Raw genomic sequence first — 12755 nt, 5'->3', positions numbered from 1 at the left:
CAGAAATAAATTGAAAGAGGTGTTTAGAACGCAGGAACTTTAATCACAATAATAGGAAAATATATTAGTAATAGAAACACATAGCTTAAGGATAGATTAGTTAACGTTATTAATATTTTTTAACCCTGCCGCAGGAGGGCTCTTTGGTTCGATATATTGTGACCCTCTTTGTAGAGCCTTTCTAATTTTTTTGCACAAGAAAATTGTGTCCTTATCTCTTCATTTGTTCTTATCCGGGTATTGCCCCGTCTAACTCTCGGTCTCTCCCATTGCTGCCCCCATCTCATCTATCATTTGCCATCTCTCCCCTCTCGCCAAAGCTATGAAAATATGATTGGAGGTAGCTAGCAAGCCAGGTTACGGTTGAGGATTGGAGAGCCACAGCAACCGGCTCTGGGGGACGATGCAGGCTGGTAGAAGATCAGGGCGGCCAGGCTGCTCAGGAGGATGGTTGCCCGGAGCAGGGGACCGCGGCACCAACGCCGGCGGCCTGATTAGGTGGCTCCCTCCAGCGGGAGGAAGGAGAGAGCTACGGAAGACAGCAGTCAGCAGACAGCAACGGAGGAGAGAAAAACTGTGAGAAGATGATTTCCCTTAGCTCCGAGTAGATGTTTTTTCCCCCCTATGAAATGCACATGGATAGTTTCCTTTCCTTTGGAATGGAAGTCTGCAATTCCTTTCCAAAGGAATGAAAAACTCCAAAATTCCTGTGAAAAATCTTTGATCCAAACAGGCCCTTGAGACTGCACATTGTTTACCAGCCAGGAGCCCCGAAAGCTTCAGGTTTTGCCATTGGAGGTGTCCCAGTTGAAATTGCGCGAAGGTCGAACCCAAAGATTGCAAAAGAATTCAACCATCAGGTACTTCAGTCGCTATGGTTCAGTAATTCTAGGAGCCTAGAGGTAGCCTATTGAATGCATTGCTGTTCTGGGACGCTGGTACAGACAGGATTGGGAAGCAATGGAGACACCTACACTGGGGAAAAAATGTTGTCTCTGAAAATCGAATGGGAAGCAACGGACGCTGCTCGGAATGTTCTCATGGGTAGGCTTTGTCGCAACGCGAGTTTCTCACGGGCCTTCTCCCGTCCGCTACACAAAACTATAGCCCAACAAGCATGCGATAAATTGGAGCCCACGTCCATGTCCATCACCTCTCAAACATCATAGGTCGTAGTAGATCCATCCGTGTATTCCCTTGATGTACAACTCCCAAACAAACCCACACACTTCCGACTTCCGACTGTCCACGTTCAGGAAACGACTTTTGTCCAACTACTTCGAGACATCCGATCCCTAAATTGGTTTCGTGAGCGCGTTTCTACTTCAAACAATAGGTGAGCACCCTCCTCACAACCCATCTTCACAAAAGTTCCCCCCCCCCCCCCCCCCCCCAAAAAAAAAGTCAGAACAGCTTTCACCAAAAGTTCGATGCAAAGTCAAAAGAAACGAATCAGAACAGACACCTCGACTCCTGTGCAAAGACCACGCGGTTACACCTAAAAAGCCTCCTGCCTCCAGCACTCGGCGAGCGTCCTCACCGGGTCAAACCCTACCCTATTCACCGCGCAACCGGCGCCCAGGCTCGTTCCATCCCATCCGTGAAAAGAGCGAGCCATCGCCAAAAAAAGGACGCGCCGTTTTTCTCGGATCAGAACGCGCGGTCCGGCGCAACCGCACGAGCCGCGCCACCCGCCACGAGCCACCAGTACTGCCCCGCCGTCTCCGGGAGGCCGGCGGCGGTGCATGCCGGCGACGGCGCGAGGTGGAAGGGCGAGCCGCGGTAGGGGACGGCGAGGCCGCCAGAGGCGGTCGTGAACACCGGGGGAGACACGGATTCCGAGACGTGGTCGGCGCTAGTGGCGGTTGCGGTGGCGTCGCCGGCGTGCGGCGCCGGGGGCGGCGGCGGCAGCACCGGGCGGTTCTTGCGGCGGCCGGAGCCGACTGGCACGTTGCGGATGGCGCCGCCGGCCGTCCAGTAGCGGTGGCAGGCCCGGCAGAAGTGGCGCGGCTGGTTGACGTTGTAGTTGTTGAAGTAGCAGAACTTGGTGTCCCGGCTCCGGCACCGCGCGCACGGCAGCCGCGCCTCGGCCGCCGCGGCGCGCGCCCGCGCGGCCTCCTCCAGCAGGTCGGCGCCCCCGCGCCCCGACGCCGCCTGCTGCAGCAGCCTCGGCGGCGCGCTCCCGGCAGCGGCGCCGGCGCCGGCTCCCGCGTGGTGCGGCGCCTGCGACTGCTGCTGCGTGGTGATGACCTTGCCGAACAGCTTGATGCCCGCGGCCGCGGCCCTGGCCGGCACCTCGGCGTGAGGCAGCATGCCGTGCGACTGCGAGGCGCGTGGATGGCTGGCTTTCGATGGTTTCTGGAGGAGGAGGAGGACGCATCGGCCATCCAGTAGACCTCTGGCCATGGGTATATATAGCATCTGGATCAGTGCTCTGGTGCGTGCGCGCGCCGTGGACAGCATGGTTTGCGCCGTGGCGCCTTTTGGGCGCGGTCGGCGTTCCTGCACGTACGTACTACTCGCGTACGCCTCGTTGCAAAGTCGTTTTCCAGACTTGCATCGCAGAATGATCTGCCTCTACAACAATTGTAGATGTAGAATGGAGAGCTTTAGGCAAGGTTTTGACAAACCTAAAAATGTAAAAACTGAGCACACACACACACACACACTTGCTCAATTCATTCAGCTCTTCATCAATTTGGAACCACTAAAGCGGTCTTTACCAAAGTTATAGATGCTTCCATAATCTTGACACCTTTAAGGATTCAACCAAAGGAATACCCGATAAGAGTTAAACGCTGTTGTAAGGTGTTTTGCTATTTACAAATAAAAGAATCACTGCAGTATAATCAACGAGCCTGCAAGCACTTGAACAAGCTTATAGTGTCCCCATTCAAGTAGTATGTTTAGCGTAATGGTAACAACTCCTAGGAGGAGTCAACCTAGGTCCTAAAGCCGGCATACTTGCTTACCAGTTGCACCTTCCTAATCTTTTCCTTCCCTTTTCCATCGACTGATCACTTTGCGTTTGTGGCATAAAAGTTCTCAAAAAGCACTAAAACCCACCCTAAGCAAGATTCTCGCCTTTAATTTATCTCCACAAAACGCAAGCTTTTGGGGGTCGACATGGTCTTTATCCATATGGTACGAATCACCAGCCAGTGGCTTTTGATGAGGGCAGTGCCAAAAGCGAAAATCTTTTTGGTTGGAAAGCCCCAAGTGCCGAACCATGCATGCACTGCTTTTCCTGCCAATCCAAAAGAAAGTTGCCCTTAGCACCTAGCAGCTTTGCTTGCACTTTGATAGGAAAACTGATCTGCCCGGCAACTCGATCGCAAAGGCTAACCCCATGAATTTACTGAACTGTTTTTCTGAAGAAACGATCACCCGTCGTTCGATCTGCTGGAGTCTCTGAACTCGGTTCACATCCATCAATCCATCATGCCGTGACGCCATACAACACAGCCCGCGGTGGGTTTCGTCGCTATTGGGCCGAGGAAAAGCCTATCTAACAATCTAAATCTACTACGTGGGCCGAATCTTGGGCTTGCGGCCTAATATAGTTGGGACAGGCTTCTTGCGAATCTTCTTGCCCAGCAGACGCAACCTATAGACACAACAGAGATCGTCTCGACACCGACCCCTCCAGTATCTCTTTCGACGATCGTTCCAGCCGCCGGAAGGGCGAAACAGCACCGACGACAATGACAATCTCGCCGGCGTCGCTCCGTCCGTGGTCCGATCTCCTGCCGGAGCTCCTAGGCCACGTCACCGCCCACCTCCCGTTCCCCGCCGACCGGGCGCGCCTCCGCGTCGTCTGCCGCGGCTGGCAGTACTCCGCGGCGCGCCGCCACGTGAGCCAGCTCCCGTGGCTGGTCCTGCCGGATGGATCCTTCGTCACCGTCGGCGACAGCGGAACCTACTTCCACGGCCGGACGACGATCCCGGGCCTGCCGGAGGACGCGACCTGCGTCGGCTCCACCGACGGCTGGCTCGCCCTCGACCGCACCGACCAAGCGCACCGGCGCACCACAATCCAGGACATGTACTCCGGCGCGTTCCGGGGGCCCAGCGGCAACGTCAAGCACGCGCACGCGTACCTCCTCCACAACCCGTTCTCCGGCGCGACGGTGCCGCTCCCCGAGCTGGACGCCGTCGCCGGCGTTGTCTCCGAGGTGTTCGAGGAACGCAAGGTGCTGATGCGGTCGCCGTCAGCTCCCGGCGACGACGTCATCGCCTTAGTGACCAACAGCACGCGCTGCAACATCATCCTGTGCCGCCCCGGCAAAGGCATGCCGTTGGTACGGTAGACTTTTTGAGCTGGATGGACATGGACGAGGAGGAGGAGGACCACAATGACGATGAGAGGGAGGACGACGACGTCGACGACGAGGAGGTACCGAACCAAGATGAGGATGATGGCAGCTTTAACGGCGATGGCATGATTTCAGACGGCGAGGTGGCAGTGCAAGACGGGGAGCCCTACGAAGCCAACGACTACATTATTACCACGAGCAAAATAGTCAGGTCGCGGCTCGGGGAGTTGCTCATGGTGAGGAGGCAGACGCAGGTGCCTCCGTTCTCTAGCTCCTACACTCTCGAGGTCGAGGTCTTCAAGGCGGATCTCGATGCGGGCGAGTGGGTACTGTCCGCCGACGACGGGCTGGCCGAAGACGAGGCTCTCTTCCTCAGCCGCTCCTTCTGCAGGTCTACACATGTGTACGGAGACATCAGCGCGGGCTTCATATACTTCGCTGACACTGGCGATGTGTTCGACACCAGATGTCGGACTTGTAGGCCGTTCAGACTGCCGCCACATAGGCGTCTGTTTAGCAGCCGGCTGTGGATTTTCCCGCCGGAACTGGTGGTTTAGCATAGTAATAAGGGCAGTCCCTATTCGTGTCTATAGACAGTATGTATGGTGCCAAATCAGAAAAAACTACAGTCCCAATACAGAGTTTCTTTATATTTATCTCTACTGCTAAAAAGGAACTAAGGGAGATAAAATTTTCCGTCGCCATCGCCTAGGGGCTGTTTGGATCTGTCTCCATCGCATCAAATATTTGGACACCAATTAGAAGTATTAAATATATGCTAATTATAAAATTAATTACATAAATAGAGGCTAATTTGTGAGACCAATCCATTAAACCTAATTAGTCCATAATTTAATAATATTGTGCTACGGTAAACATGTGCTAATAATAGATTAATTAGATTTAATAGATTCGTCTCATGAATTAGTTTCCATTTATACAACTAATTTATAATTAATTTATATTTAATCCCTCTAGTTAGCATCAAAATCCGGACTAAAAATTAAACAGCCCCGCAGTGCGACGACCTACGTCGCTCCCTTTCGTTTCGTCCGGCATCTGGCATACCTGGTTCGTCCGATACAGCCTCCGCAGCCAATCAACGACTCCCCGTATCAATCGCCACAGACGCGTGTCCCTTTCCTCCCTCCCGATCCGCCCCCGTCGCGGAAAGTCCCCCACCAAGGGGCGCCCGCCATCCCCGTCCCGCCGCGGATCCACCACGCGCGGCGCGGGCAGCCACCGTCCCCGTCGCCGTCCTCGACGCGCCCGACCCGCCCCCCGCCGCGGATTCCCCACACGCGGCCGCCGTCCCCGTCGCCATCGGCGCCCACTCCTCGCCGCTGCACCTCCTCCACGCCGCCGTGGACCTCGCACCGCCGCTCCTCCACGCCTTGGACCTCGCGCCGCCGCTCCTTCACGCGGCGGCTGCACCTCCTCCACGACGCCGTCCACCTCGCACCGCCGCTTCTACACGCTGCGGCTGAACCTGCTACACGCCGCGCGGGCCGCTTCCTTCACGCCGTCGGCTCAAGTTCTTGCCGCACCTCCTCGGCTCCTCCACGCCGCCGTCCGTCTCGCGCTTCTTAAGTTAGAACGATAATAGCCCTATAGATTCCTGGGATGTTTTGGATTACCATGACTATCTGTTAACGGAATATCTGAATCTTCATTCATTCTTTTGCACTCACCAGGTTTAGGTTGAAAAGGAGAAGAGAAGAACACCACCCAAGCAGCTAATCGTTAGGGTAGGTTCTATTTCCATAGCCCTCACTAATTGCCCTTGGTCATGAAAAATTGTGGTAGTTTTCTTCCTGCGTGCTCATGCCATCGCCTGCCGCGCCCGCCGTCGCTTGCCTGCTCACGCCGTCGTCCCTTGCTGCCGCCGCCCACGGCCTGGACGCCACCTAGCCACCGCAAACAGGCGGAAGCTCAATCCGTGCCGCTGAGTGCCCAAGTCACCGACCCAACGCCCGCCGTGGGCCGTGGCTGGAAGGAATTAATAGGACCTGCGGCGCTGCTGCCTCTCTCCAGTTTCACCGTGATCTGTGTGGCAGGACAGGAGCTCCTGATCCAACCAAAATCGCTGGAGGCCTGGAGCGTCGGTCAAGACTCCCTCTCCTCTGTTTCGTTGGTAAGGCACATACCTGATTGACTGATTTACTTGATGTCTTCATTTGTTCTATTGTTTAACTGGTTGGCTAATTTATGAATTAGGAGGTACTATGAGACTTTAAAATAAATGTGGATGCAAAGGTAAGGGCATGCGCAAGGCCAACGCCAAGATGAGAGGTATGTATTGCAATTTGTTAGCCATTTATCCTATGCTTGTTTGGTGGATCGTTCCATCTTTGTTACAGGTGTAGAGGTTAGATTTTAGGATGCAATCATGATACATGTGCTAGATAGGTCTAGCTAACTCTGAAAACTGCTACAGGTTGCTGACAGTAGAGATCAGGTGAAGAAAGGCATTTGCTAGGATGTTCCAACCTTCTGAATAATATCTGACAGGGAGCAACGAAGCAATTTATGTGTGTTGGCCTGATGTGCAGACTCTTCCATTTGGCATTGCTTCATATTTGACCACTTTGTAAGTTTAGATATCTTCAGTGGTCATAGAACCATGGTGCTTGTTTTAGTTCTTAGCTTCTTGTGTAATTATTGGGATCAATTCTAGAAATGTAGTTCTTGTCGTTGCAGCAGAAATGCAAGCTGCTTAGTGCATAATAGATGTTTGCTCGATGATCCTCTGACAATTACTTGTTTGGTCTCTAGGGGTGCTTCGAGAAACAACAGAGAAAAAAAGGTGAAATTTGATTTTGAGCATTTCAATCAGTGTTGAAATTTGACAGCATGCTGACACCATTTGTACGATGTAAGTACAATATCTTTGTTAATGCAACAAATTTACACCCTGCTAGAGTAGTTCCCATGTATTATATGTTTCTTTAACTTGTTTATTTTCTGTTAATTTAGTTAAAACATATGTGTGAATTTCGAAATAGCTGAACATCGTCTCTTTTAGTTGGTACTGTCCAGGATTGCATCCTTAATTTTACTATTGTCTTTGACAGTGAAGTCCAGGTCAGACACGATCTACAGACGCCTATCGGCCAGTCTAAGGCACAGTCGTGCCTGAATCCAATTGATCTTCACCCATCATATGGCACCTGATCAAGGTATGCATACTATCAAGCCTGTCATTTGAGTTTTTTTGCCAATCCAAATGATGGTACAAGCTGCAGCATTTCTTCTACTATTCGGAACTGATTCAGTCAGTTGGTTCTGGCAATATTCAAATCTGAAAGGCAATGTGATATGTGGATACTCATGATTGGTAGGCAGTCCAAGCACCTTGGGGTTCATTTGTAACAGTTATGTACTATGTTAGAGTGTGATAATTTGTTAACGTTCATTGTCTCAAAATCATAGCATTCTTATACTGCAAAACTCAAGTGCATCAGCTGCACGATCACATTTGCCTAATAGAAAAGGAACAGAAGCTGGAGCTAGATCCCTCACATATTTGATTCTTGAATGCAACTCCATAAGCACGATGGTCTCAGTTTACATCTTAAGGCCTATTTTTTTATATAAACAGGGCTATGCATGCCTTCTGAAAGGTTATCAAATTCATATATAATTCAGGTGAATTGAAAAAAAAAACTGCTGACAGAACACAATTGAGATGACCACCCCTTCTTGGATCTGGGAATACTCTTAGATGCAATGCACGCATGTCTTATATCTGAAGCTGATAACACAACTTGAAGATAATTGATGGTTGTGAGCAGCAAAATGCATTTGTTTTATTCAAAACTGAATGCCTCAAGTTAGTTCGTGGAATGCTCATATCTTTTATGCCTGAAACTCATAGCATTTGATATCACTTATATCTGAAACTGATAGCAGCTGGGAGATTGTTTTTATATCCAATGGATGGTTGTGTACAACAATACTAGCAAGTGGCAGCATTAGTATTATTATATTCTGAAAACCTCAAGTTGGTTTTAGTTACATCTTGCAGCATTTAGCAGTTGATCATAGAATTAATATACAAATTAATTAATACAAATTTAGCAGTGTGCCTTGTATTCACTCATGCAAATATTCTTCTTCATTTAGTATTTTACCTTTTTGTGGTGCATACCATCTGACTGCCATCTCCTGTAATCAGGTCCAGTGCATGGGTGATCATTCTCACATTTCAATGGAACTCGATGAACTTGATGAACCAAGTTTTTATTGTAAATGATTGGTGCAATCATCTGGAATATGAATGAATGAATTCATTTTGTATTAGAAATAGGATGTCCAGATACATGCAAGAGATACAATCAGAAATCAGTGACTTCTGAAAATTGTACAAAGGAGTTCGACGGTAGTTTTAATCGATAACTGCTGAGGAACAATACTTTATGAAATTTGATGGAAGTCTCAGTGATCATAAATTCTGTATTCATTCTTGAACACAGGTTGTCTCAGTGATCAGAAGCTGTTATGAGGTTAATCAAACTCTCTCAATAAAAGAGGTTGTCTGACTTCAAGATGATGATAATTTGTTCATTAATGGGAACTTGGCTGTGGTACCGGTGTCTGGGCAAAATAGTGTCAAAGTGGCGTCTGATATTGTCGGCGCCAAGGGAATGCGGTCCCCCAGCCCTGGACAAATCAAGGATAAAATGGCCTTCCTCGCCTATTAGTAGTAATGGGCCAAACTGAGCTGCTTCCTAGAGAACCCGAGACCGTGGGAGGCAAGCGCCTCCCCGGGATAGGGTGGTTCCTTTGTGGAGAAGGGATCGCCTGACGGCGTATTTAATGCGCACGCCCTGCTACAACTGGGCGAGGCTCGTGGACGGCGCGCCTTTCCCGTAAAACAAACATGATTACGGAGGAGGCGTGCTCTCAGACGGTGCGGCGACCGGGACAGAGGGAGCCTCCCCTCCCGGGTCACGTTACGTCGTCTGGCAATGGGCGGTGGGGTGGCTCCGCCATTTGCACCTCCCATCACATCGGATAGACATAGAGAGGAGCGTTTGCGGCCCCGGGCAACGCACAGGAAAGACCTTGGGCGATGCACAGAGCCCGAGAGGGACCTCGGAGCATCCCGGGGTCCCTCGAGGAGGACCCTGGGTGACGACAGTCCTAGCCCACGGCGCAGGACCCTGCCTGGCGGGCAGGCATCACTTGCAGGCCGGCACCCCTCATTAGGCGCCATATTCACACCTAAGGCGGTAAGCCTCTTCCCGGGATCCACTGGGAGGGCTATAAATAAAATAGAGGGCAATGTGTAAAAGGAAGGGAATCCCATCGGCCAGAACTCAGACTCAGCTGAATACAGCTACCAGCTCCACATAGGATGTATGGTTTTACGCTCACAGCGGTCCGAACCTGTCTGAACCCCTTTGTCTCCTGATTGTCACACGCCGGAATCCTACCACGTATTATAAGCCTGGCCGAATCTCTAAATGGGGGTTCTCACGAAGACCTGCTTATAGTACTCACCCACCGACAGCTGGCGCGCCAAGTAGGGGGTGTTAGCGCATAGGATCTCTATCCCCGATAAAGAATGGTGAGAGCAACAGTGATCATGCCCCCCGAAGGGGGCCATCCAATACGCCGCCTAGCGCGGGGGCGGTGGAACCACATCCCCTCGCACCAGGCGGGCGGGCCGGCATCAATCATCACGGTGCCACCCCAACTTGATGCTCCCAAGTCCGCCTTCGGAGGCACCACCTCCACCAATGTCAGGTTCACCCAATTCCGGGTTGAGGCCCGGAAGCGGGTGGTCCTTCGGGCGTCTCGGGCACGAGGGCGCCTCGACCTCGGTGGTGTTCCCTTGGGGAAGCACTCGTGGAGGGGTGAAGGGGTGGAGGGGGTGAAGGGGTATGTATATCCCAACCCCCAAAACTAGCCGTTGACTAATTAAGTTCCAGAGACTCCAAAGAATTCTTCGGAGACTCCGGACAACACCTCCGGAGACTCCGGAGATGTGTGGAGACTCCGCACATGTTTGGACTCTGGACTCTCCGCAAAAAATCCCATGTCTGGAGACTCCGGAGAAATCTCCGGAAACTCCAGACTTTTCTGCAGAGTCACTCTAAAGATAACCCAAGTGTTGTATGAGTGCAAAGGTATCTCTCATAGGTTTGTTAGATCATCTTGAGCATCTTGTTCTACGCAAAGCATGTACATTTCATATCTCTCTTGATAGTACAACATTCATATACTTAATTTTAAAATATAAACAAATTAAATCCTCATGATTCTTTGCTTTGCAACTTTCATTTCCTTTTTGGTAGTCATCTCCGTTCATTGATTCATCTATCACCTGTAGTACCTGCTCATCATGCTTATAGATAGCGTTATTCCCATAAGCGTATGTCATTAATCAACCAAACCCCACTAAACGGGTCTAGATGTTCTTTCACAAGGTGATCCACTATCCCCATTGCTTTTCAATCTAGTTGCAGATATGTTGGCAACACTGATAGCAAGGGCGAAAGAGGATGGACAAATTTTAGGCTTAATTCCACATTTAGTTGATAATGGTCTATCGATATTTCAATATGCAGATAACACAATACTATTTATGGACCATAATTTCGAGGAGGCTAAAAATATGAAGCTTCTACTAACGGTTTTCGAGCACCTTTCTGATCTCAAGATAAACTTCCATAAGAATGAATTATTCTGCTATGGAGAAGCGAAAGAGGCCTAATATTTATATAGGAATATCTTCGAATGTCCTGTTGGGGAGGCCCCTTTTCATTATCTTGGCATTCTAATGCACCATACCCGAATCCGCAACAAAGATTAAGTTATAGAGGAAAGATTTGAAAGGAAACTGAGCCCATGGAAAATCAAGATGCTCTCCTACGGAAGCAGGCTTACTCTGATTAACCCAGTCCTAAGTAATCTCTCTATGTACATGATTTCCTTCTTCGAAATTCCAAAAGAAGTTCTTAAGAAGTTAGATTACTTTAGGTCTAGATTCTTTTGGCAAGGAGATGGAAATAAAAAAAAATACAGATTAACAAAATGGAGTATCTTGTGTAGACCTAAAGATCAAGGGGGTCTAGGAATTCTGGATTTAGAAATTCAGAATAAATGACTCTTAAGTAAATGGCTTTTCAAGCTCATTAATGAGGATGAAATTTGGCAATAAATTCTTAAAAATAAATACCTAGGTTCCAAAACAATTTCTCAAGTAGAGAAAAAGCTAGGAGACTCACTTTTTTGGTCGGGGTTAATGAACATCAAGGCAGAGTTCCTTCCTTGACCGTGTAACTTTTAAACTTTAAAATGGGGAATAAATTAGATTCTGGAAGAACAAGTGTCTAGGAAAACACTAGCTTTAGTGTCCAATACCTAGGTATTTACAACCTAGTGGTTAGGAGGCATGCCCGGTGCAAAAGATCATAGCTTCAGTTCTGATTGATGTTTCTTTCAGGAGAGCTCTAATAGAGAATAATCTTAAAAATTGGCATGAGTTGGTGACTAGGATAGCAAGTGTCCAGCTGGTTAATCAACCAGACATGTTCATTTGGTCTTTACAAAAAATGGAATCTTCTCTGTTCAATCAATGTATAGAGTGATTCTCAATGTAGGAGTTCCCCCAATCAATACTTTTTTATGGAAACTAAAACTCCCCCTTAAGATTAAAATATTATTATAGCTCCTCCACCGATGCATTATTCTAACTAAGGATAACTTGGCTAGACGGAATTGGCATGGAAATAAGAAATGTTACTACTGTAGTAACAATGAGACTATACAACATCTCTTCTTTGAATGCCAAATGGCTAGGTTGATTTGGAGAATAATTCATACTACCTTCGGCTTACATAAACCTAATAATATTATTCATATGTTTGGGTCTTGGCTACAACGGGTAAGGTGGAAGAAAAAGAATTTAATTCTAACAGGAGTAAGTATTGTTTGTTGGTCCATATGGCTCAGCAGGAATGATTCTATTTTTGATAAAATAAACACACAATCTTGCCTGCAGATTCTTTTCAGGGCTACTCACTAGATCAGATTTTGGGCCTTACTTATTATAGAAGCAGGAGGTGCGGGACACTATACTAGGAGCTTGTTGAGCTTTGGAGCCTATAGCAATCAATATCTTTGCAAAGAATGGGCGGCGGTTTAGTAATAGACTTTACTTATAAGCTAATTACATTTATTTCGGCTTTGTTGGTGTAGGATCAAGAACACCGACTAGAGGGGGGGTGAATAGACGGTTTAAACTAAAACCAACAACACTAGAGAAATTTAATTAGTAATAAAAGAAAGCCCTATGTCAAGCTACTACTACCTCTAGAAAGGTTTGCAACCTAGGGTGACAAGATACAATTCAAGCTTTAGTAGAGTAAATTGCTCAAAATGAAACAACAATTAAAGTGAGCAAGAGAGATAACCAAGCTTGACACACAA

General features: G+C 48.8%; 3 protein-coding genes and 1 long non-coding RNA gene across 9 annotated transcripts; 3 read left to right on the top strand and 1 right to left on the bottom strand.

Annotated features, from left to right (window-relative positions):
• The first annotated feature begins 33 nt into the window (after nucleotides 1–33).
• LOC112887029 lies at nucleotides 34–1364 on the top strand. Of its 3 annotated transcripts, none has more exons than XM_025953102.1 (3): nucleotides 63–576; nucleotides 734–860; nucleotides 945–1349. In XM_025953102.1, the coding sequence occupies exons 1-3, from the start codon at nucleotides 404–406 to the stop codon at nucleotides 1167–1169; spliced, it is 525 nt and encodes a 174-aa protein (XP_025808887.1). In that variant the 5' UTR covers nucleotides 63–403; the 3' UTR covers nucleotides 1170–1349. The 3 variants fall into 3 exon arrangements, 1 of the variants encoding a protein (XP_025808887.1); XR_003227475.1 differs by having other exon boundaries at nucleotides 73–576; nucleotides 762–860; nucleotides 945–1361; XR_003227474.1 differs by having other exon boundaries at nucleotides 34–576; nucleotides 762–1364.
• Nucleotides 1365–1414: 50 nt separating this feature from the next.
• On the bottom strand, nucleotides 1415–2395 carry LOC112887356 (dof zinc finger protein 5-like). Its single transcript, XM_025953501.1, has one exon. The coding sequence runs from the start codon at nucleotides 2311–2313 to the stop codon at nucleotides 1651–1653; it is 663 nt and encodes a 220-aa protein (XP_025809286.1). The 5' UTR covers nucleotides 2314–2395; the 3' UTR covers nucleotides 1415–1650.
• Nucleotides 2396–3704: 1309 nt separating this feature from the next.
• LOC112885256 lies at nucleotides 3705–4873 on the top strand. Its single transcript, XM_025950906.1, has 2 exons — nucleotides 3705–4301; nucleotides 4343–4873. The coding sequence occupies exons 1-2, from the start codon at nucleotides 3705–3707 to the stop codon at nucleotides 4871–4873; spliced, it is 1128 nt and encodes a 375-aa protein (XP_025806691.1).
• Nucleotides 4874–5427: 554 nt separating this feature from the next.
• On the top strand, nucleotides 5428–8804 carry LOC112884319. Of its 4 annotated transcripts, none has more exons than XR_003227083.1 (7): nucleotides 5428–6450; nucleotides 6534–6608; nucleotides 6754–6906; nucleotides 7092–7191; nucleotides 7391–7495; nucleotides 7592–7653; nucleotides 8494–8804. It is a non-coding gene; the product is annotated as an uncharacterized LOC112884319 (long non-coding RNA). The 4 variants fall into 4 exon arrangements; XR_003227081.1 differs by lacking the exon at nucleotides 7592–7653 and having other exon boundaries at nucleotides 5430–5906; nucleotides 6011–6450; XR_003227082.1 differs by lacking the exon at nucleotides 7592–7653 and having other exon boundaries at nucleotides 5430–6064; nucleotides 6374–6450.
• Nucleotides 8805–12755: the final 3951 nt, after the last annotated feature.

The sequence above is a fragment of the Panicum hallii genome, chromosome 3 (assembly GCF_002211085.1).
Source record: "Panicum hallii strain FIL2 chromosome 3, PHallii_v3.1, whole genome shotgun sequence".
Classification (NCBI taxonomy): domain Eukaryota; kingdom Viridiplantae; phylum Streptophyta; class Magnoliopsida; order Poales; family Poaceae; genus Panicum; species Panicum hallii.
The sequence above is the reverse complement of the archived record's forward strand: the minus strand, read 5'-3'. Positions and strand labels throughout refer to the sequence as shown.